Here is a 24,862-nt window from a genome sequence, read left to right on the forward strand (position 1 = left end):
CCGAGCGAGGTGCTCGCTGCTTTTGTATTTTGTCCTTTAGCAGAGCCTCCAAGAGAGCGGAGAGGAGACCCCCTAAGAGGGGGTCCACCTCGCGTCTCTGGCAGGTCTCTTTGCTTTGAGGTCGTCTCAGCCCCTTCTGCCTCGCCCCCCCCCCCCTTTGGCAGAAGGAGGGTCCCCAGGCCGCTGAGGCAGGATGTGAGTGCGCTCGCGCTAGAGCCAATACGGCCGGAGGAGTCCTGTTCCTCGGGCATTTTCCGAGGAAGTCTGGAGCAATTAGGCTCAGTCCTGGGAGAGCTAGCTGGAGAGCGGGCTTCTTAGCCGGCGTGTCTGGGCCGCCTCGCAGGGAGGGAGGGAGGGGGCGGCCGGTCGCCCGGCGGCGACACCGGGCCCCGGCCGCCACCATGGGTTTCGAGTTGGACCGCTTCGATGGCGACGTGGACCCCGATCTGAAGTGCGCGCTGTGTCACAAGGTCCTGGAGGACCCGCTGACCACCCCGTGTGGCCACGTATTCTGTGCTGGCTGCGTGCTGCCCTGGGTAGTGCAGGAGGGCAGTTGCCCGGCGCGTTGTCGCGGTCGCCTGTCGGCCAAGGAGCTCAACCACGTCCTGCCGCTTAAGCGCCTCATCCTGAAGTTGGACATCAAGTGCGCGCACGCGGCGCGGGGCTGCGGCCGGGTGGTCAAGTTGCAAGAGCTGCCCGAACACCTGGAGCGCTGCGACTTCGCGCCCGCGCGCTGCCGCCACGCGGGCTGCGGCCAGCTGCTGCTGCGACGCGACGTGGAGGCCCACATGCGCGACGCGTGCGACGCGCGGCCCGTGGGCCGCTGCCAGGAGGGCTGCGGGCTGCCGCTGACGCACGGCGAGCAGCGCGCGGGCGGCCACTGCTGCGCGCGGGCTCTGCGGGCTCACAACGGCGCGCTGCAGGCCCGCCTGGGCGCGCTGCACAAGGCGCTCAAGAAGGAGGCGCTGCGGGCCGGCAAGCGCGAGAAGTCGCTAGTGGCGCAGCTGGCCGCGGCGCAGCTCGAACTGCAGATGACCGCGCTGCGCTACCAGAAGAAGTTCACCGAGTACAGCGCGCGCCTCGACTCGCTCAGCCGCTGCGTGGCCGCGCCGCCCGCAGGCAAGGTAGGCGATCTCCCTCTGTGGCCTCCCCTCCTGATGAGGCGCCTTAACTGACTCAGAGCCGCACCCCGGTCCTTCGAGTATAGGGATGTCAGGGTCTTTCCTGGGTGCATCTCGGACACCCCCTTGGTGGCTGTGCTTGCCAGCTGCATCACTCCACGCGGAGTTACTTATCTGAACTGAGAAAGTAAGGTCCCAACAGGCAGGACACACAGGGCGAGGTGGAGCTACAGCAGTTTTGGGGGCTGAGGGGAACTGGAGAGTGCCTGCGAACACCAAAAGGAACCCACAACCAAGTGTCGAAAATTTCAAAATCAGAGTCCTGTTGAGAGGCTTTGCCCTGCAGGCCAGCCTGGTGATCCTGGGGAAGGTGCTCATCCTGTCTTGAGACCAGAGTCGTGGCCCTTGTGGATGTGGCACTGCACAGTGACCTGGATCCATGAATCCGCTGAGATCACAGAAATAATCAGGGGGACCCAGAGCCGTTGTGGTGCAGCTTGAAGGGGATGCCAGGAGAGAGGCCCCAGTGCAAGGGCTGCATTCAGACACAGGCTTTCCTGCCAGCTCACTGGCTGACCTTGAGCAAGCAGCTTAACCCCTCTGAAGTTGGAAACTGCGGTTTCCTACAGCAGGAAAACACCGGCAAGCAGGCACCCTAAGAGTACTCATTTGGGCAACCCAGAAAGAATCCAGCGACCCCCCACCTTGCCCCCAATAACTAGAAAGTGATAATTAAGTGCCAGTCTGCTAGAGTTAGAACTGATTTCAGATCTCTACCTTTTGGGAGCCAGCCTGTGGCTTATCCGCCATGGGTGCCTCAGTTTACCTCTAGTGTCAAAGGATGCTATTTTCATCAAGGTGAGAATGGAGGAAATGAACTGGCATAGTGCCTGTCTGAGAGTGCCTGCAATTACCTTAAACCACTCCTGGGCCGTTCCTCTGCCCTGCCGATCAGGGTAATTATATCAGCCTCCGCTCCTGAGGCTCTACCCACCTCAGCTCCTCCAATCATTTCATTTCGTTCTTTTTTATCGCCCCCACCCCTAGTAAGGAACATAGGTACGATGTGTGCCATTTTGTAAATGGGGAAACTAAGGCTCCTGGAGGGACGAGCTTATGTTTAGGTCGGGGCTTTAAGGTTCAGAAGTGGATTTTAATCACCCATCTCGCTAGTCCAGTGATTCTCAACCTGTGGGTCGCGACCCCATTGGGGTCACATATTTGCTATCCTGCCTATTCCGGTATTTACATTACGACCGTAACAGTAGCAAAATTCCAGCTGTGAAGCAGCAATGGAATGCTTGTATGGTCGACAGTTACCATAACCTGAGGAACTGTGTGTAAGGGTTAAAGGGTCACAGCACTAGGAAGGTTAAGAAGCACTGCCCTAGTTCCTGTTCTTAACCACGAGTGTGTTGTGTCGCAGTATAACCACCAGGACCAGTTACTCTAAGGGCAGTGGGAGGTGAGGTACTTCACACATCACCTAACCCTCACAGATGAGGACACTGACTGGTGGGGGTGGGGGATTATATAACCCGTCCAAAACCCTAGTAGTGGTACTCACAAGAAAGGACTGAGTTCAGACTCTGTTTTCCAGTGAAGACAGGTTTCACTAGACTTTGGTTTCCTCTAGGCATGCGTTGATATTTGGGGGCTTGGTAACTCTTTGTTGTTGGGGTGGTGCTTTAGGACTTCTGTTGTCAGTTACCCTGTAGAACACTGAAAAGTATTCCTGATGTACTCCCCGATGCCAGTAGACTTTCCTCTCAAACCCCAACATCCCAAAAATATCTCCAGGTATTGTCGAGTGTCCTCTTGGGGACCACATCCCCCCGACACACTTGAGAAGTGCTGGTTTGCCAGCGAGCAAGACTGCCACTGCAACAGCTGGGTGCTGCTGCCTCCTGGTAAGGGGTGTGGACCCTGCTGCTGCCACTCTGGCTGCCTGCTCCAGATGGCCTGTCAGAGAGGGGAGCATATTTGCCCAAGGGGCCCCCAGGGACCTGTGTCTGCTACGTTCTCCCCCACCTCCCCTCCCCTACTCTTTCTTCCATGCCTGCACACGGGGGCCTGAAAGTTTCCACCCTTCACCCCCTCCCTGGCTTCTGGCCTGTCTGTCAGCTGCAGTCTCCACAGCTGGCCAGCTCTGGGCGAAGGGCAAATATTTACAGCTCCGGAGGCTCACAGAGGACCGCACAAGCGCACAAAAGACTGGGGTGAGCTTGCAACTCACCCAAACAGAGAGCTGAGCTTGCTTTTCAGCCAGGCGCCAAGCTTGGGGTGAAGGCTTTTCCAAGTGTCTCTTGTTTGTGCTGTCATCTGGGCTTCCTGTGTCGTCTTACAAGTGACGCCTATTTATAAATAAGCCATTCACTCCTTCTGAGCTCATACATCATTCATTGTTGAGATAGTTTATTATTTCTTCTTGCCTTTCTATTTTCTTTATGGGATGTTTGGGTAAACTCTCTCTTAGAATCAAAAATATGATTCTTGAATCAGAATTGTGGATGTGTTTTGGAGCTCTGTGGGGTAAGTGGGACCAAGAATCAAGGGCGCGACACTTAAGAACAAGATGTTGATTTTTGAGAGACTCAAAGTTCCCATACTGGAGTTGGAGCCCTGCTCAGGATTTACATGGAACTCTGTGCCAGGCTTGGAGACAGCCAAGGATGTCTTGATCCAAAACTGCCCTTGCTGCGGCCTCTGGCTTCAACCCTTAGCCAGATTCAGCTGAGGTCTTAGGGAAGCTTGCTCCTCTTGTCCCCAAGTTAACCCTCCATGGCCTTTGCTGAGAGGGTCAGCAATTCCTGTGTCAGCTGTAACCCCTCCCACTGGGAACTTGTTTAAGGACTTGTGTATTTCATTGGGCCAACTTTCTGTCCCTCCTAGGTTCTGTTTATTCTTTGCCAGAGGCAGAAGGATTTAGGTTGCCTGGAAACTCTCAGATACAAAACTTTTATTCCATATTTTTCTAAATTCCAGTGTTTGTTTCTCCACTGTAAACTGAAGCAAGCAATAAAACTTGCTTCAGAAACGATCTGGTGTTCTTCATATTGTCTTAGGATTCCATATTTGACAGCACCTGAGCACCCTGGGTTTGGCCGGACTGTACCATGGGGTTTGCTCCGGTTGAAGTGTTGGTGTTTTTTTTCAGACCTCAGTGTGCTAGGAGTCCTTGGAGAATATGGTGAAACCCAGACCGCACAGTCTCACCTCCTGAACAGTCTCAGGAACTCACAACCTCGCACATGCTAAGCAAGTACCCTACCACTGAGCTCCCCCCCAGTCCTGTTTTATGATTTTTTTCCCTCTATGCAGTGTCGGCTTCATAAATGCTGGGGGAATTAATTCCTACCCTTCGGATCATTTTAAGACCAGGACAGTATTTTAAAACTGCCATCAACAGCTGGGCTCCAGGAAGATACCTCTGGCTTGCCTGAGGCCACATCTCTGGGTAGTAGCCCTGGCATGGGTGCTATCCTTCATTAAAGAGACTTGTTCCCACCCTCAGTTTCCCTCCTTGACCTCCCTGACCTACCTACCTGTCTGTAAGAGTAAAGGCATTCCAGAGAAAGTCTGGTTCTGCTCTCTGGCAGAAGAGAATCTTTTGATAAACCTTCAGGGTCGCTGAGAAAGCTGAGGCCCATCCTTGTGCCTTCTGCCCCTTGACTCCTGGTGTCCAGACAGTCATGGAACCCTGCGGTTCTTACCTTCAAAGCCTACCTTGCACCCACCTAGTCTCTCTTCTCTAAGCCATTCAGACACTCTGTTTCATTCAGAGGTTCTCAACCTCAGGACAGCTAACATTCGCACTGGCTGACTCCTGCTGTGCCTGCCTTGCTAGGGATGGGGCCTGTGTAGCCACAAGCCCTGGCATCAACACACTTAAGAGAGTGGCATTCCCCAGGCTGGCCTTTCTTTCACCTACCACCATGGCAACATCATCTGCCTGAGCCGGAAGTTCCTCTTTATGTATACCCTTTTATTTCCCACCATTCCTTACCTAGCACTAGCAATAAGTTCTTGCAAGTGTTAAGTCTCATCCCACCCTCAACTGTGTTCTCTCTGCCCTGGGTGGGAGGAGGCAAATGGTCCAGCAAACCGCTTCCTACTGCTTCCACCTGTTGGTGTTCTCCTTTGTCTTGTGTCAGTTTCAGTGACGCCTGAGGACTCTGTGGGCAAGCCTCCAAGCTCCCAGCATAACTACCCCTGAACCTTTGCACCTGCTTTTTCTCTCTCGGAACAATCAGTGCTTCACTAGGGAACCTGTTCGCTTCCTACCTTGCTCCTCTTGCCCTGGGCCTTTCTGTCCACCTAGGTTTGTTCTTGGTAAATAACTTACTCCCCATCCTTTCTATTTCGGTCCAGCATCCAGAAGCTAGGCTTCTCTGCTCTTATAGATGATATCTAGTGTCCTAAAGCTCGCCCTTGTTCATGGAATGCATGCTAGTTATAAATATAATTAGCAGGGTCTGTCTGGTTGAGAGCTCCTCTCCCTGTTAGAGTCCCTGCCCTGTACCTCATAAGTACTCGATAGGCACCCTTATCATCCATGAAAACCTTTTGGGTTGCTCATGAAGAATGGACTCGCGTTACAAACAATACAATTTTCTATGTCATCCACCCCTCAAATTGTTTCCAGGTTTCTGGGAGACATCATTTTTCTTCTATGAGATCCACCCAGATCAAGCTGTATAAAGATCCAAATCCCCGAAACTCCTTTGGCAGTTTAGAAGTGGAGATAAGTTAATTTAACAAATAATTGTATCAAAAAAGTATTCCAGATGTGTGAAGGCTTTGAAAGGAATCTATTCAGTGTTTGCCATTGGGTGCTCTTTATTTCTGACAAGTGTTAGCAAATAGCTATTCCTTAGTGTATTTAACAAAACAGCCGCTTGCAGGTCAAAGAAATGTGGGCTGAGAGTTGTTCTCTGTCACAGTGGTTTATAGAGAAGGTGAGGATTTGGTTTACAGATATATTAGCTATATTGGAGTCAGCGTGTATAACTCAACAGTTGGGGTTGGAAATCCTCCTGAGATTTATGTATGGGTGGTTCTTTTAATGTTCAGAGGTGATGCTTGCCTCTCTGTGTAAGTATTTGACAAATGAGAGACTTTGTGTCAGGTAGTACTGACTGTACTGGTCCCCAGGGTGCTTAAAGGGGAAGAAAAGCACCCAGTAGGTTTCGCTGGTTGATGACACCTTAGGGTGCGGTGTGCACAGACATATGCTAGTGTCTTGAGGCATCATCTTCATAAAGTAGAATTTGCCTGCCGTCCTTCTCTTTCTTTACGAGACAAAGTGTTTTCAGCCAGGAACTGGGGAGATAGTTCGGTGGGTGAAGCGCTTGCTGCTCAAGTATGAGGACCTGAGTTTGAATCCCCAGCACCCACATGAAAGGCGAGCACTGTAGTGTACACCTATGACACCAGCCTGATGGAGGCAGAGACTAGAGAACCCCTGTTGCCTGATCACCAGCCAGCCTAGCTGAACTGATGCGTTCCGGATACAGAGAGACCTGACTGTCTGTCTGTCTCTGTGTGTGTATAGTGGCAAGCGACTGAAGAAAGACCATGGATGTTGACATCTGGCCTCCTTCACATACATGAGTACACATTTGCATATACGTGTACATTCACAGGAACAGGTACACACATGCATATACAAGACAAAATGAAAAACAAAAATGGTAACAAATAAACAAAACCAGAAAATACTTCCTCAAACAGAAAAATTCTAAATCATTTGGTTAAAACCAGAAGTAGAATTCTAAAGGTAAAGCTAGCTTCAAACCTGTTGTTTCCTGACTTCAATCTCATGCACTTTTATCAAAACAAGAATACTTTATCTGATATCAATTAGTTGCTCCTGAAATCACATACATATAAGCAATCCTAAACAAACTCAGCAGGTTGTATTTTTATATATATATATATATATATATATATATATATATATATATATATATATAATATTTGCATGAGAAGAGGTCATGGATTTAATAGGGAGAAGGGGGCCATAGGAAGATTTAGAAGAAGGAAAGAGGAAAAAGATGTAATTATACTTTAATTAAAATTTAACAAATTAAAAAATAAGAATATCTTATCATTCTGAGTAGTACTCTTCCAGAAGTCTCCTGCAGGCTTTGAAAGGGCTATTGTCATCTGTGGCTAGCACCACGCAGGTTGGAGCATGGATGGAGTCTTCTAGTTCATCCTCAGGGACACCTCTTTACTCCCTACTGTGGCAAGATCAGAACTCAGACAGTTCAGTAGCTTGCCCACTATGTTCCTCCTAGCTCTTTTTTTAAATCAATTTTTATTGAGCTCTACATTTTTCTCTGCTCCTCTCCCTGCCTCTCCCCTCCCCTTCAACCCTCTACCAGGGTCCCCATGCTCCCAAATTATTCAGGAGATCTTGTCTTTTTCTACCTCCTGGCTCTTTCTGGTTGTTCTTTTGGCTTGCATACCCTGAATTTCTCCCCTTGCAGTAATTTCCATCCATGTTCACAGATCCTATGTAATGTATGGGGAGTACAAAGCAAAACAGAGCTTGGCAATCAAAAACACACAGGCAAAATAAAGAAATAAATAAATAAATAAAAGAAATAAAGAAATACAGTGATGCTGTCCAGGATGAATTAGACTTCATTTCTTTCATTTTTTTTCCATGTTACTTTAAGAGGGGCTCATGGAGAGAAGTACATGAAGTCCTAAATATATTCTGTTGATCAGTTCTTCACATCCTTGTATACTTAGTACAAGTATACAGTATACTGTGGTGGATGTTGATTGGTACAAAGGCAAAATTGAGCAAGTTTAGCTCCAGGGACACCTATGTATGAATTGAAAACTCTCCTGATACTTACGCTTCACCTATTCAAGCTTTGTATCTGTCAGGCCACCACTCTCTCCCTGCCTCCAACCATGGTGTCCTAATAAGCTACTCTCAAGAATGGGATTGGTGTAACATAATGATTACTCTTGTAAAGAAAATAACTAACATACGGGCTTGGGTGACCATCTTTCTCACCATGCCGCATGTATAATTACCAGTGTGTAACAGGGCAAAGACAGTGTGTAACCTTGGTATGAGTGTGGCCTGCAGCAATCATGGCCTTGGGAACTGGGATGGGTGGACCAGGAGGAGTCCTTGGCAAGCAGTTCACCTTGTTTGCCAGCAGCTGTTGTCAGGTGTCCACAGCCCCTCTGCAGGACCATGAAGAGAGGGACAGAATCCTGTCAGGTAGAGGGTCAGAACTGGATCCAAGGTACCAAGCTAGTGTGAGATGGCTATCTCTGTGGTCTGAAGGATCACATGTGTCTTCTCCCCTGATATTCAGGGATTCTGGAAAGGAACTCTCAGATCCTATGAACAAGAATATAATGGTCTTGCAACTCTTAAGTGAGGTAGACTTTTCTCTTTCTAATTTGGCAAAGAAAATACTTTGGGGTGGGTCTTTGGATATTTAAACTAAAAAACAAAACAAAACAAAATTTTACCATTGTACTCAGGAGGCTACAGCAGGAGGATCACATTCAAGGGCTGTCCTGTGCTACATAGTGAGACTCTGTTAAAAACAAAATTTCAAAAACTCTTACCCACCCTCTGACTTGCTATAACAAAAATGTGATAACCTGGGTAGTTTGTAAGCTGTAGAACCTGGTTTCTCATGCTTGGAGCCTGATAAGCTCAAAAAATGATTGTGGCACATTCAGTGTCAGGTGAGGGCCTGGGCAGCCTTGGCTCACAGACAACCAACTTTTCTTCCTTCCTCCCTTTATTCCTTCATTCCTTCGTTTCTTCCTTCCTCCCATCCCTCCCTTTCTCTCTCCCTCCCACTCTTCCTTCCATGCTTTTATAGAAGAGGCAAGACCCTCTGGGGCCTCTTATAAGTACACTGATTCCTAATCACATTTCAACACGCCTCCATTCTTCCATTGATATTGAGACTTAGGATTTCAACAAAAGAAAATTTAAAACATATATGTGTGTATACATATATGTATGTGGGGGGGAATATAGGGACAATATATATAGTATATAGGACAATGTTCGGTGTTATTCCTCAGGTGATGTCCATTTGGTTTTTGAGGCAAGGTCTTTGAGTGGCATGAGACTTGGTATGTGTGGTAAGCTGGATGGCCAGAGGGCCCCAGGAGTCTGCAGGTTCCACATCTCCAGCACTGGGATTACAAGCCTGCACCGCCAGTCTTTGTGACAGTCATTTCGCTTGCAAGGCCAGCACTTTACTGACTGAGCCGTCTCCCAACCACCTGACATCTAAATATTGAGGGCACACAAACAGTCCCAGCATGACACTCTTGATGGACACATGAAGGATGTCGCACTTGAGGTCATGATGGTGGTTTGCATTGTGTTTGGTATTTCCATGAATCATTGCCTGTGAACCAGTCATTAGGAAAGCAAATGAGTCAATGGCAAAAATTAAAGATACGAATTTGAAACGGAGCTTATTGGTGGAAATACAAAATTAAACACTCAGGGGTTTTGCAGTTTGTTTAAATAATGTGGCAAACTTTTGAGTAGGGCAGACGTGAGAACTGTTTGTTACATTATTTTGCAAACACGTGCTGTTTGGCTTGCAGATGTGTGTGTATGTGTGTGTGTGTGTGTGTGTGTGTGTGATTTCGCAGAATGTAAGGCCCACAAAAGCTGTTCTTTCCTCCCAAATACCAGCCTTCTTGGGCCCTTCATCTCTCTCCATTCTCTCTATGCCTGTCTCGGTAAGCCACACATCTACACATCCTGCTCTTGCTCCCGTGGCCGTCTCATCCAACTGAAGCTTATATTCAAGTATCATGTCCATGACCCCCTCTAACTTAGGCTCACACAGTGTCCTCTTCATTCTTCCTCCAAGAATCCTTTATTTCCACTTGAATTTGAATGACAAGGAGGGGCTTAGTCTATGCTGCTTCACTGGCGAAGCCTGAACTACAAAGAGGACAAAGCCTCCGAGTGCAGGGAATGAAGACATCCCCAGCCCTTCCTTACAGAACTGCTGGCAGACAGCTCTGTCTCCTGGTCCCTCCAACCCCCAACTCTGCACATTCTTTGCTTGGCGACAGCCAAATATACAGTACTTTCATGTCACTAGTCAACAGATGGGTCTGTTTCCCAGCTGTGTGAGCCTCAAGGAGCTTTGCTAATCTGAAGCCGAGAGGTGTCCTGTCATCCCAGACAGCCTAGCGGTCGGTCAGTCAGTCAGTTCCATTTCCCCTATACCCACTGGCAGCTTTCCAGTTCAGCAAACTCCATTCCACAAGCCCACAACTGCACTGAGCCAGAAACAGCCGCCGCTTGGCAAAAAGGAGTTTTAGGAAGAGTTCATAGTGACTGCTACAGGATGGAGGGAGGAGCCGTACTGGTGAGTGATAGCCTGGGGCCAAGCTTCTGAAGCCAGGGGAGAGGAACAGAATAAGGCTGAAATTTTTAGGGACTTTGTCTCTAGAGGGCAGGTCACACTCTGCAGTGCTGAAAGAGCGGCCCTTCGAAGAGTGCCTCTCAGACAATCAAAGTGGATTAACACATGGCTTCACGAGGAGATGATCTGAGAAATGTGTTCTGTCACATGAAAGCATCATAAAGTCTATTTATACTCGGGTGACAGTAGGACATAACATCACATGGGACCACGCATATATATAGGGCCTGACTTAAAGGGAAAAGTCCTTGGGTGAAAAACATCATTAGGAGGTTCATGGCAGTCCATGTAATAGGTAACTTCCACTCTGAAGTTTCTTTCCCTCCCCAAATTCTTAAATTTAGCTGCCTGTTGGAGGTGTAAGCTGAGCGGCTGAGAGTTCAGATGATCCAATAGATTCATAATAGTAGAGGGTAGCCATGCGTATTTTAAGCAAAATCACCTTTATGTTACTGGGAAGTGAGCTTCTAATTCTTATGACCTGCTGGCCTGGTCCATTTGGGAGTTTCATGCCCCTGAGTCTCAATAGCCATAACCCCTTCTCTAAGGTTAATCTGTGCCCTTTCTCCACCCTAAAGATGTAAGACTCTCCCAAGAAGACCTGCATGTCTCGAAGGGCCCAGCCATCTCCTGGGATAGAGTTCTAGGATGGCAGTAGCATATCAGTAGTGTGTTAGAACTGTCTGTCCAGCTACAAGAAATAGAGGTGTCTCTGGGCTCCATAATGACTTGCTTGTCTTTTCCACCCCTACTGCAGTGGAGTGCTCCTCTGTCTGTTGGGTTCTGGGAAATCCTTCAGGGGAAGAGACATGGGAATCATCAGAGTATGGACAACTGAAGGCAAAGCTCCCAAGGAGGGCTCTCCTCACTTCTGCTTGTTGCCATTTTCCTTCTTTTGCTTCCTTCTCAGCCCCACGATCTGGTGGGACTTGTTGCTCTCCAGACTGTGAATCCATCCTTAGGAACAATGCCTCCCACTCTCTTCTGCCTTCCTAGTTCATAGTTTGTGATGGCTCAAGTGACGCCTGCTTTCCACCCCCTTTGCTCCCAGGGCCATCACCCCCTCTGCCTAGCCATGTACCCCACTGTCAGTCTGCTGACCCCCAGCCTATCTCGTCTGTGCTCTGCTCAGATCTGCCTTATTTTTATCATCACACCTGCCCCCTCCAGTGTTAAACGTATCAACCCTGTATTTCTTCAGCCTCTCAGATTGCTCCCACTCAGGTGGCAGATTGACATACCTGGGACAGATGGATTTAGGATAGAATGTAAACATTTGTCATCATCCTACAGAGAGCATGGGTGCTGGAGTTTCACAGGCCTTGGGTTGTAGTCTTCAGGCTCTGACTTTACTTCTACCCAATCTTGAGCCTACGTGTGTTTGTCTCTGACCCTAAGTTTCTTCAGGTCTAATGTGCTAATGGAATGCCTGTGTTCAGAGGCAGATGCGCCATTTAATCAGCCGTTCCCATAAGAAGAACTCGTTCCCATGTCTGATCCTCCACATTTAATTTTGAAGAAAATTGCATAACATGGCTTGTGATAAACTCCCAAATGATCCAGGACTGCTCAAATATTCTTCTAAATTAAAGATACCATTGTAATAAAGAGTGAAGCATTAGGAAGGCAGCAAGGGTGAGAGCTCTTGCACATCTCCCTTGGGTGCATCTCTTTAGTTGGTGAAATATAGCTGAATGGAAACCATTTCCACAACTCGATTCTGAAGCATTTTGAGCCCAGGAATGGATTACACAGTTTTCCAGAGATGAATTTTAGTACTTCCAGCGTGTTGTCTTGTATCTGGTACTGAAAACCACAGTTTGTATTTCACCTGTACAACTGAGCTAGTGAAGGTTGCTGGGGAAAGCAGTAGAAAAGGAAAAGCAGAATGAAGCTCATGGGGGAAGAACAGAGACTAGCCTTTGGTAACTGGTGGAGAAATGAAAGAACTCAGCTCACAGTGACTGTCATCTTAGCCAGCTCAGCATCCCTGGCGAGTCTGCTGCATATTAGATTACTGCTGTGTCTCAGCCCTAAGAGGTGTGCCATCTGAATTCTGTCTGGCCAGTAGACTTGTTCAAGGCGGTTGTGAAGTATGCTTCTTACTTCCCTTGGATTGCTTCTGGGGAGGAGGTGTAGGCCAACTTGATCATCAGGACAGTTCTTTGCAAGCTGCTGTTGGGCTCAGGAATGTAGTGAAAAGTTGCGGGCAGGCCTGCTTTTCATTCCCCCCTCCCCCAGCTCCCGGCCACCGGCTAGCTTATGCCCTGAAATAACAACACACAAACTGTATTCATTTAAACACTGCCTGGCCCATTAGTTTCAGCCTCTTATTATCTAATTCTCACATCTTGACTAACCCATATCTAATAATCTTTGTAACACCACGAATGGTGTCTTACCAGGAAAGATTCAGCATGTCTGACCTGGTGGCTGGCTCCATTGCATCTGTCACCGAGAGGAGAGGCAGGGCAATTGCCTGAGGCATCTGCCTCACTCCCAGCATCCTGTTCTGTCTACCCCACCCACCTATGTTCTAACCTATCAGGCCAAGCAGTTTCTTTATTAATTAACCAATGAAACAGCAGATAAATAGAAACACTCATACATCACAGGAATAATGTGTTTCTGGTATGGTTTTCTTAATCAATCAGAAGATACCTGAGGCCGTGTCTCTGGGGACCTCAGATAGCATCCTTTGGAGATACATAGTTCAATTCAAACAGGATTTTGTTCTGTTTCTGTCTCCTATGCAAGTCATCCTATAATGAATTCTTTTCCTAGAACTTTAGCAGCTGAAGCATGTGGGACAGGGTATAGATTTTGCAGACCTGCTTAAGATTACCTTCTACACTGCCACAATGAAACAAAGAAGTATGGCAGATGGATAGGATTGGAGGGTGCTCATATGTATACAAACTCAACTTAGTGTTAGCCCAATGACAGGTAACAACTCTGGGGCAGTCTTCCTATAGTGGGAGAATGGTAATGGCATCAGTTTATAAACCTGTGTGAGTCAGTAAATGAAATAATGTAAACAGAGACTGCACTTTCATTTTCCAGCTACCCAGACCTGAATTCACTTAGAAACTATATTAATTACAACACTGTTTGGCCAGTGGCTCAGGCATATTTCTAGCTAGCTCTTACATCTTAAATTAACCCCTCTCTATTAGTCTGTGTATTGCCACATGGCTGTGGCATTATCTTATTTTCTACATGTTTTATTTCCTTGGTGGGTGGCTGGCATCTGCTTGACTCCACATATTATCTTTATATATCTCTATTCAGATCTCCCACCTGGCTTTACTCTGCTAAGCCATTGGCCAAAAGAGCTTTATTCATCAACCAATAAAAGCAGCACATATACAGAAGGCCATCCCATGTCAAAATAAAGCACTCCACTTCAAGTGTAGTTTTGGGCACATAGCGAATACTGAAAAGATTAGCTGTTACCACTGAAAATGCAGCACAATAAAATTCTTTGCTTTTTGCCCCTCTCCTTCCCCCTTCTTTTCATCCATCCTCCCTCCTTCCCTTACCTCTCCGCCCCTTCTCTTCCAAGCTTGCTTCCTCCCCTTGTCCCCCCTTCTCTCTTCATGATTCTCACATAGTAGATTTGAAAATAAACGTTGTGTTCATTTGATCATGCATTTTTCTTCGTACACCATTTGAGGTTGTCAAAGCACAACCATCTGCCTTGGATTAGTGTGTAACTGTACAGTTTCCATCATTGATTGTTATGAAAGCCAGGCATGTAAGCCATGTAAGATAACTTGTCCAAAGTACCATGTATTTCTAACTTTTCACCCTTCTGAGAGATCACAGGAAGAAATGGATTTAGTAATTTTCAGTGTCCAACACAGAAAGCTGTAAACTGTCTGACTAGACAAAATTCCAAAGCGATGTTAGTGAGCTTAACGTGTATATCATAGAACAAGGAGGAACGGTTAGAACATGAGATTACATCCGCTTTTCCTGTTCTTCTATCACTTTAGAGCAATAGCTAGGGTGCCTGGCATCTCTGTCCCTTTGGCTACTTGTGTGACCTGTCCCAAGTGACTTCATTTTGTCGGATTTAAGGGTGTCATAATGTCTAGCCATGCCCAGCGTATTTGGTGCTAAGTGGTTCTATATTTCATGTGCATCAGACAGTAACGTCTCTGGAAAGGAGCCCTCCTCTTTGCAGCACAATTCAGGGATTTCTGTTTTCACTCCACATTTTGCAGCTGACAGTTTCCTACATACACTCCCCGCCTCCGAGTCCCCCAAACAGAGGACGATTGACAGGCCACTGCATGTGCTCACGATTCCGAGAGGATTGCCATTTGACCCTCTCGTGACATGACATGAATGCTGTCCTTGAGAAGCGTAGAGAAACAAACAAGAGAGTGGCTGTCTAGACAGCCAGCATCCAGCAGGCCACTCAAAAGAAGGCTGCATCAGTAAACCAAAGAGTCATTGATAATGAATGCTTGGTGGCCTGTCTGGACACCTCCAGACATTCTTTTGTGGTCATCCCAGGTTGAGACAATATCCAGGCATGTCTGCAAGGTCCTAAAGGCAAGGCTGAATTTCATATTGGGTTCTTGAATTTTTGTTGGCTGAATATATATATATATATATATATATATATATATATATATATATATAACCTACCCTCAATTTCCTGTTTGTAAATCAACATTTCTACTAATTTGTTGTCTTGCAGGGTGAAGAAACCAAAAGCCTGACTCTTGTTCTTCACCGGGACTCTGGCTCCCTGGGATTCAATATTATTGGCGGCCGGCCATGTGTGGTATGTTAATTGCTAAACTATCTTTTCCTTTTCTCTGTGGAGGCCAGAAGAGGGGTTGAGGTCTGGGGTGTGAGGACTGGACACTCGCTATCTTCATTCTGCTGTCTCTCTTTGCCTTGTTCTGTGCCTGTCATTTCCCACTCAGACCTGTTCATGCTAAGCAGTGTCTTGTGCCTGAGGTTCCTCAAGCTTGTGTGACAGTAGTGGCTCAGTAGTACCTCTCTTTCAAACTGTTGACCTTTTGGCTTACCTCACTGATTGTGTAGCTGAAGGGCTGAAAGAAGTTGTATGGTATAGATGCGGTTAGAAATGGGTGATCAGTGATCTCCCTACTGAGGTGGACCGTGGGCTCTGTTATGCCACTTTGGCATTAACCCATGGACAAGGTTCCATCCCATCCAGTTTTCTTATCAGGGCAGCTCTTTGGCCACCCCATCCCTCAACGGCCTCTCTACTGGATAGAAGGGACCAAATTCCCCTCTGCCAGCTTAGCTTTGAAGAAAATGTCTGCAGAAGGAGTTCTGGGGAATAGCAAGGAATGTTTTTCAGGCTCTCATCATTCAAGGAGAATTAACTGAGTGTCTGCTGTTGCTTTTTCCTCTCCTAGCACTGACCATTTCCTGGTTTACCAGCTAAAAGTAGCTCAAGAAAACAAGGTTTGCTCATTAAACAAATACATAGTAAACGCGGTTATTTGCTAGGGGTGGGTAAGTCCAGTAGAGGCCAAGAAGATTGGAGCTCTGTAGTCACAGAGTATGATTACTGGACAGGGGTTGAGTTTGGCACAAAGCAAGTCCACGTGTGAACTATAGAGTGGGAAATGTGTGATGAAAAGGGGAATCGAAGGGCAAAAGCAAAGGACGTCACTAATAATGGGAGTCAGGAAAACCTAGAAAAGATGATCTGCTGAATTCCCAAGCAGAAGAAGGTGCCAGCCCCATAGAGATGGGTAATATCCCCTACCCCAGCCCTCCTGGAACTCACACCTCCATAGAGAGGCTGATGGGGTAGGTGAGGACCACTAGAGATGCCCTGAAGGGGGAAGAATCCTAGAGAAGGGCCACTGAACTGAGTTCTGAAAGATGGATAGAACTTTGCTCAATCAAGGGAACATTTAGGGTTAGAGGTAGGCTCTTGCTACAAATTCACTCTAGCCTAGACTGTGTGATCTTTTGCCTCAGCTTCCTGAGTGCTGGTTTTCTACATATGCACAACTGTGCCCAGGGTCATGATCTATGTTTTATCTCTGCCCATGTGCGCGCGTGTGTGCGCGCGCACACACATACACACACACACACACACACAGACACATTTTTGAAGCAATTTAAAATCACTAAGATAGAAAACAGTGGGTTTGGCAGCACTCGCAAAACTAGAGTAGGGACAGGGGTAGGATTTGGGGCAACTAGACGTAATCAAATGATTAGAGCTGAGGGATATGCAGAGAAGTGATCAAAAGGAGATGCAGTCAGTGCTGGGCCTGGAGTCTGGAATAATGTGGGCAGTGACTTACCGCACTGTGTTTTCACTCAAGGGGAGTGACATGAGATTTATGATGGAATTCCTGTAGCTTTTAGCCAAAACCACAGTTTCAAAAACAAAGTTTTGTTTTGAAAAACTGACAGTTTTGTCATAAACGATATGTAGTAGATAAAATGATGAGCGTCATCTGTCTGGGACAACATTTTAAATGTCGGGTGGGGGCCGCAGCCTTTCCCACTTTACGAAACCAGGGGAATGAGCTCATAGATTCCCATCATCTTTGTGAAAATCTTACCAAACTGGAGAGCCTGTGAGACCGGGGCTTTTCTGTTTTCCCTCTTGTAGCTGGTGATGACCCTAGGCTGTGTGTCCTAACTGGTGATGACCCCAGGCTGTGTGTCATCAGGTTGTTCTGATCTAGTTCCTTGAAGCCCCAGTTTGGGGAAGGGGGAGGGAAACAGGCAAGCCTCAGTATGTAAGCATTTGACCTCAGCTAACAACAAAGAGGACCTTGGGCAAGTGCCAACTTATAAAAAAGATCCATTGGTAAGAATGTGTAGGGAGAGGGGGCATTGTTCATCACTAGAGGCCTTGGCCAGCACACACAGCACCCTAAAAGAAAAGACAGAACAGCAAGAAAGCCTGTAAGTGACTTAGCATGGAGACTAGGTGGGATTCCCTTTAATTGCATCTGCGATGATGGCCCCTCCTCTGCCCACCTCCCGCTGTCAGTTTTAAAGCAACCTCTGTAAACTAAGATCCACTTCACTTACTACGGGTTTCAGAAGCTTCTACAGCGGACAGCCTGAACTAGGAAGACCTTGTCTCTGCCCCAGGTGGAACCACATCAAAGCCCAGTGTTTACAAAATCCTGGTGCTGAGAGGTGCTTCTATGGGTGGTGATTGCTGAGAAACCCATTATGCTGAGTCCAGGAGGCTGTTTGGTAGGCTCACCCCAGGAGGGGTGAAGGGTCATGCCTACTCCCTGGGAAGATGGTTTCTGCTTTTTCAAAGAGGTGGTGGTGGGGGGTTCCCAATTTTGCTTTTAAAAAGTGGGATAGCCAAGGCTATTACACAGAGAACCCCTGTCTTGAAAAATCAAAATAAGAAAAAAAAGTTGATTTAAATACAAACCCAACCTGATTTTGTAGCCTTCCCGAGAGTTCTCTGTTGATTTGGTCTTGAACTAATGATATGCATGGGGGCCCGAGTAACTAACTGGCTTAGTGAGTGAAGTGCTCACTGTGCAAAGACTGGAGTTCAATCCCCAGCAGCCACATAAAGAGCCAGAAGTTGTATTTATAATGATGGAAGGTGGGCAGAGACAGGGGGATTCCAGAGACTAACTATCCCAGCCAGCCAGTTTAGCTCAAAAGGCAAGATCAGATTCAGTGAGAAACTGTGTCAAAAAATAAAATAAAATAATGAGTTTTGGAGCTGCTGGTGAGATAGTCCAGTGAGTAGTCTTTGCACAGCCGGGTTTGGTCCCTATGGCCCACATGATGGAGAGACCTGACTACAAAATTTTACAAACAAAATGTAAAAGCCATTTTCTAAAATGTGGAGATCAATAGAGGAAGATACCTGATGCCTACCTCTGATCTTACACACACACATACACACACACGCAGGCACACACACACACACACATTCACACGTCAATACACGGGAGTATTCTTATCCACAAGTGCACACAAATATAAACCACATATAGCAAACAGCAGAAACCAGAGGAAAGTTTCAGTCCACATGGATGTGTTTACTGTAGTGTTGGTTGTAAGTCTCCTGATGAGCAGAAAAAGCTTACCAAAATCTAAATGTATTCTGCCCTTCACCTGGAGGGTCTGTCAGATCTCTGGTACACAAGAAAAAGCTGAGCTGAATTCCAGGCACAGTGGCACATGTCCTTAATCCCACCACTTGGGAGGCACTCCGGCAGATCTCTTGAGTTTGAGACCGGCCTGGTCTACATAGCAAGTTTCAGGCGAACCAGAACTGAGTAACCAGGCATACACATGATCAGGTCTTGAATATGAAAGTGATGTCAATGGTGAGTGTGTTTCTCAAGGAATTCCAAGTTTGCTGCTTGTTTGGGCTGTGAAATAGCCCAGCCCAGGGATTCCGACATCAGAATGACTGTCATTGCACAGTGCTGTCAGCCAGACCACATCGCTTGTTTATCAGTTCTTACGTCCCCTGAGAAGTAGTAGCTGCTCAGGTATTTCCTGTCACTTAGGCCCTGGGCAAGTGTATTTCATTATCTGGGTACTCCTGAGATGAAAGTAACTCTTCTTGTTTTTCTTTGACTCAAGACAATAAAACAAATCCCATTAGTTTACCTTGAACAAATACATTAGTTCACCTTGATAAATAGATCTGACTTAGAGTATGTTAGAGGAGGAGCCAGACAGGCTAAGAGAGGAGACAGATACCCAAGGGGGGAATCTGGCTGTCAGAAATGGTTTTCTTTCATTTCATTCTTGTGATACCTCTGTGTATAAATTCGTGTGTGTGTGTGTGTGTGTGTGTGTGTGTGTGTGTGTGTGTGTGCGTGTGTGTGTTCAGAGTTTTTCAGTACCGTGAAACTCAGGTCCTCATGCTTATAAAGCAACTGCTTCCCCAGCCCAGCTGACTTATAACCACAGCATCTTTTGTATTTTCTCTATCCTGGTCTCAGCCTTCACCACCATCTTACGCTAATTCCAGTGTTGGGTCTCGCTTGTTTCTGTCAGGTTTTTTGCTTGAACTTTCTTGCATCCCTTTATAATAATTATTTAGACACAGTTTAGTAATTTGCAAAGCAAACCAAAACCCAAATCCCATCCTGCATCTCTTCTCCAGCCAGTAAATGTAAAGTGGGTAAACAAAGGAAGGTCCTTTTCTCATGAGATATATCCGCATCTCCTCTGTTGGAAACCCTGCTTGCTTAGAAACCTTTAGCTGTCCAGTGAGACTCTTCAGCTGCCTTAATTAGAATGCCATGCGGATGAGTTGTTGGACCTCTGCATCCCTGTTTTGTAAGTTTTCTCATTGGGAAAGAGGATTGCCTTTGAAGATCTCCTAGCCTCTATGAACTTATGCTGCTTTTTAGCTATGTGCATTTAGCCTTTCTGAATTTAGGCTTTCCTTTTGTGGGATAGATGGCAGTAGTTCTTACTGCTGGGGTTATTGCGAGGATTAAGTGATGCAGGCACCTGCTGTCTCATGAGTCCTTGGTAAGTAGAAACCCTCATTGTGCTGGCAATTGTGATGCTCCTGTCGGAAGCTGGATTGGGATGCAGGCAGGAATGAGGCTGCTAAGAGAGAAAGGATACTTGTAGCTTCTTAGCTGACTAAGGGTTTGTGTGAGCTGAGTGCTGAGATGGTAAGCCGAGGTGCCAGGTACCGAGAACCTCATGCAACACCCATGCCAATGCCTTAGAAGATCCATCTTCTAAGGAAGCATTGATGGAACTCGGGTGACACTTAGAGATATGTCTATGACATGCAGCAATAGAGAATGGATAAACATTTAATGCTCGTGCTAACTTGGTGTTTTTGCTTTGTTCTAGCATATATGGAGAGACACAGAGAGAGAGAGACAGAGAGAGAGGAGGTAGAGATAAAGTTAGAGAGAGACAGAGTAGACAGAAAAAGAGATACACAGACAATAAGAGATGGAGAGATATAAGAGACATAGAAACAGAGATGGAGAGTAAGAACCAAAGAGAGACAGAGGGAGGGAGGGAGAGGGGTAAGGGAGAAGAGGCTGCGGAGTGCATTCTCTTAGCCTTAGATATAGTTCCTTAGAATGGTTCCCCTCCCTTCCCTCTCTCACTTTCTCTCCCCTCGCTTCCACTTTATATTTTGTTCTCTTCCCCTCTCTCCATCTCTCTTTTCTGTTTGAAGAAGAAAAGGTTATATTTTCATAGTTGTTTTGGGCCATGGTATTTTTATGTACTTCTATAGAGAGAGCATTATTAAAATAGCTCTTCTGGCACTGTGGAAAGGAATTTAGCATGGCACTGGTTTGGAGTTTCCTGGAGTGTCCTCTGCTCCCTTTTCAAGTCATCTCGTTTTATCGGCCTTTTGGGTAAGATCAAGCATATTATGAGATGCTTTTTTTTGGAAACAGCACATGGATGTGCCATGTAATTTAAGAACCCATCTGTAAATCACTAGAACTTTCTAAACACTTGGAAAAGACTTGTCACAGTACCGTGTAGAAAGAAGTTCATGAATAAGCTGGGGCCAGAACAAGCAGTTGGATCCCTTTCCAGTCAGGGAAAGGAGGGACTTTGAGAAATGAGCCGACCTCTTCGTCTTTATTCGTAAATATCTCATTTCATAATTAGATTATAACATAGTGACTCCTGGAGCAATTCTTTATGTGGGTAGCAACTGGGGGCAATGTCTAGTGAAATCTCAGGGTAGTCTCTAGAGGGCCAGGCAACTGTGTTTGTCTCTTATATAAATTTGGCCCAATTATTCAAGTTGCTAAGGACTCTTTGTTAGGTGTCTGTGAGCAAAGATGTTTCAAAATACTGAATCAGAGTGATTTATCTTATCTGATGGTAAGAGCTGCGAATACTGTCCATTTTTCCTAACTTGAGTCCTGTTCAGTCTGGGGAAACAGGGCAATGCTGGGAAGTGTGGCTTAGTTGCTCCCAAAACAGGGAAGAAAAGAGGCATGGAGGAAGGGAAAGAGAGAAAAGAAGGAAAGAAATGAAGGGATTGAGGACGGAGGGAAGAAAGGAAGGATGGAAAGAGGAGGAAGGGAGAGAGGGAGGGAGCAGAGAGAAAAGAAGAGGCGGTGGGATGGCAAGCAGGGTGGAAAGGTAAAGGGAAATAAATGGAAATGAAAAGAAAATATACACCTAAGGTCCAAAGAGTGGGCTTGGTGTGATCCTGCTATGTGCATGAATAGTGGGCTCGGTGTGATCCTGCTATGTGCATGAAGAGTGGGCTCGGTGTGATCCTGCTATGTGCATGAAGAGTAGGCTTGGTGCGATCCTGCTATGTGCAGGAGGAGGAGCAGACTCGTGTTGAGGAAGGTGCTGTGTTAATGTTTTGGACAGAATACACACGCTGAACTAGAAGCCTCGTGGAGGAAGGAGTGCGGCTGCTCGAAGACAGCACACTCCTCCCATCATCTGACTTTGGCTCCGGTTTGGAATATTTTTACAATATATATGAACCAGTTTCAGCTAAAACAGAAATTAAAGGAAACAACAGCTTTTACCCTTAACACCACTTCTGACAAGTTGGGGTCGCAGAGTGCAAAGTTGTTTTTGATTTGATTTTATTTTTTCATGCCAGTTTCCATGCCTAGCATTCATGCCTGTGTTTTCTTAACCCTAAGGACAATCAAGATGGACCCTCCAGTGAAGGAATCTTTGTATCCAAAATAGTTGACAGCGGGCCGGCAGCCAAGGAAGGAGGCCTGCAAATTCATGACAGGATTATTGAGGTATGTGAACACTAGCTGGTGTCTGGATAGACTGCCTGCCATCCACCTTTGCCTGGCTCGCAGAGGGATGTTTAGGGGCTGGGGTTGGGGGTGCCTCATGTGGGGATGGGTGGGGAGCAGGATACTTTGCTGGTGGCGTGTAACCTGATCGGGTGGTGATTGCCTTGGTGTGAAGTTTCGTTCGGCAAAACGAGGCTGGATTTGGAGGGGGCATGTTCACAATTTGGCTCTTTGCAAAGGGACCTACATCTGTTTCCATGGGGACCTACATCTGTTTGCTATGCCTCTGTTCCTGCCCTGCACAAAACAACCATCAGAGGGTTTGCATGCTAGTTAGAAACAGATGATCGGCCCCCTGTTGGACAGATTGGGATTCTGTACATATTGGGTGTGAGTGTGTCAGCCTCAAAGTCATAATCTGTTCCTCAGTGCTCACACCACAGAGCAGCCTCGACACAGGCATTGTTTGTGTGCCTTCACACTCCCCTCTTGGCTATTTGCCTGAGGTCTGTTGGACAATCTGGTGGCCCGGAGACGCAGGTTAAAGCGGATGTTGGGGTCCTCTCACTTCACACCCATCTATCTCTTCATTTTCAGTTACTGCGTAGCGGGTTTGTAGGCTGTTATTGGGAGATCTCTCAGCAGCGCCATGCAGCGCTTTGGAGTTAGGGTAACACATGGCAGAGTTCTAGCATGCAGACAGGAAGCCGGTTGCTTCTCACCTCATTGTGTGGGCTCTTGTTGCCAAGTTTGAAAGACCCGACTTCATCTGGGTGCTGTTTTGGATGATTCAGATTTCTCATTTAATGAATATTTCTGGGAACTTAATTATTCAAACCCCTGCTAAAGAAAAAGCAAACACGAGATTCCAGGGTGACCTGCTAGATGCCCCAGGAAGCTCATCCGTGGCCATATCCACTGCCACCGTCACCAAACAGGAAGCCAGAAAGCCAGAATACCTGAGGAGTTTGCTGTCCTGGACACCTTTGCACAACATCTGCATTCCTGGGAAATTTATGTTAAACCATAAGTGAAGTTTTGCATCACCCATGGTCATGGGACCACAGGCTTCTCCCGGGGGCACAAAGTGCAAAGAAGACGGAGAATGGTATTGTCAATGTTCCAATTTTATGTGAACCAATTGAGCAGTGGTTTCTTTCTGGGTAATTTTATGTTGTCTGGGGAACAAAATTAATAAAAAACGTGGTTGACTCTTCCCAGGGAAGCCAAATACCTGAGTTTATGCTGAGAATAAGAGCCATGTGCTCATTTATGTATTTGAAGCCTACTTGATTTTGTTTAAGGATACTATGAAGATTGTTACACTGCATTTAACCTTCAAGTGTTCTGAACTTGGGGTTAAATCTTGTGCTTTGGACTTTCCAGCCTAGCGTGGTGCATTCCCTAACAGCAGCTTGCTTGGGCAGCAGAGCCCAAATGCATTACCATAGCTTTTGAAAGCGAATACATTTTCTGAGTCTATTGTTCAAAAAGATAAGTACAGCCTGTCTTGCCAATGCATCAGTGGGACAGCCAGTTTCTCCAAGTCACGGAATCTCATTGCTCTTAAGCTTTGTAAACGCGAAATCTCCAGCTGGGCAGGATTTTCTCTTGGCAGAGGATGATCTGTGTTTGAAATGTTCAGGACGGTTTCTGGTAAGTCCCACTCCCACTTTGGACAGTATGTAAAATATTAATCATGCCCCAGTGGTAAGACATAAAGGAGGGAGATCCCGATAGAGAGCCGCCACATACATAATCACGGCTGACATAGTGTTGCCCTTTTCTGTCGAGTTCTAATCTCGCCTGACATGATACAGTGATTCTCCGGACTGCAGATATGTTCTCCAGTTCACCTCATTGTCTTTGTTAGGGTTTATTACCAGGGGCATGAGTCTGATGGTGCTGTGGGATGTGTGTGTGTGTGTGTGTGTGTGTGTGTGTGTGTGTGTGTATGTGTGTGTGTTCATGGGAAGAGTTAGGCTTTCTGTTTTCGCACACTAAATCTCCCATTTTCAAGGCAGTGAGCAAGCTAGTAGCAGAACCTCACTGGGGGAACTTTAGTTCTTTCAAGAGGCTGCTGATATTAAATCCAGAGAGAGATGCAGCCTCATCCATTCTACGGGGTGAGTCTGCATTATTCTCTGCCTGGAGTCTGCTTCTGAAACCAGAACAGTGTTCTCATCCACATACAGCCGAATCTGCCCTCTTCCCCCAGCACCACCTTCCATAACAATCGAGGTGAACTCAATGCTGTCGTGAAGTGAAAGCCACAAAACTATGTGTGCACACATCCATTTAGACTTGTAAAATGGTAGATGAGACTGTAAAAGTGAATGGAAGATTATCTAATAATGAGTTGCTATGTGAGCACCCGGGCACAGTGGCTTTAGAAGATGCGGTGATGCTGTCAGAAGCCACCCCTCTGTGTAGGTGCAGAGTGCCATGCCAGCTGCAGGGTGCCAGGGCATTGGTTACCATAAGTGCCATCCTTGATGCAAGCTTTCATGGCGTTGAATGGGTTACAGTCAAGCTGCTCAGGGACAGAGCTGTCAGCACCTAT

The 24,862-nt window shown here is 46.7% G+C and overlaps 1 protein-coding gene across 1 annotated transcript in view; it reads left to right on the forward strand.

Annotated features, from left to right (window-relative positions):
- Positions 1–401: 401 nt before the first annotated feature.
- The window catches only part of Pdzrn3 (PDZ domain containing ring finger 3), a 229,417-nt gene continuing 204,956 nt past the window's right edge, over positions 402–24,862 (forward strand). Inside the window, exons 1-3 of the mRNA XM_038319199.1 lie at positions 402–1,124; positions 15,282–15,368; positions 22,192–22,299. Coding sequence (XP_038175127.1) covers positions 402–1,124; positions 15,282–15,368; positions 22,192–22,299 — 918 coding nt within the window. The remainder of the gene's footprint in view (positions 1,125–15,281; positions 15,369–22,191; positions 22,300–24,862) is intronic.

This window comes from Arvicola amphibius, chromosome 2 (assembly GCF_903992535.2).
Source record: "Arvicola amphibius chromosome 2, mArvAmp1.2, whole genome shotgun sequence".
Classification (NCBI taxonomy): Eukaryota; Metazoa; Chordata; class Mammalia; order Rodentia; family Cricetidae; genus Arvicola; species Arvicola amphibius.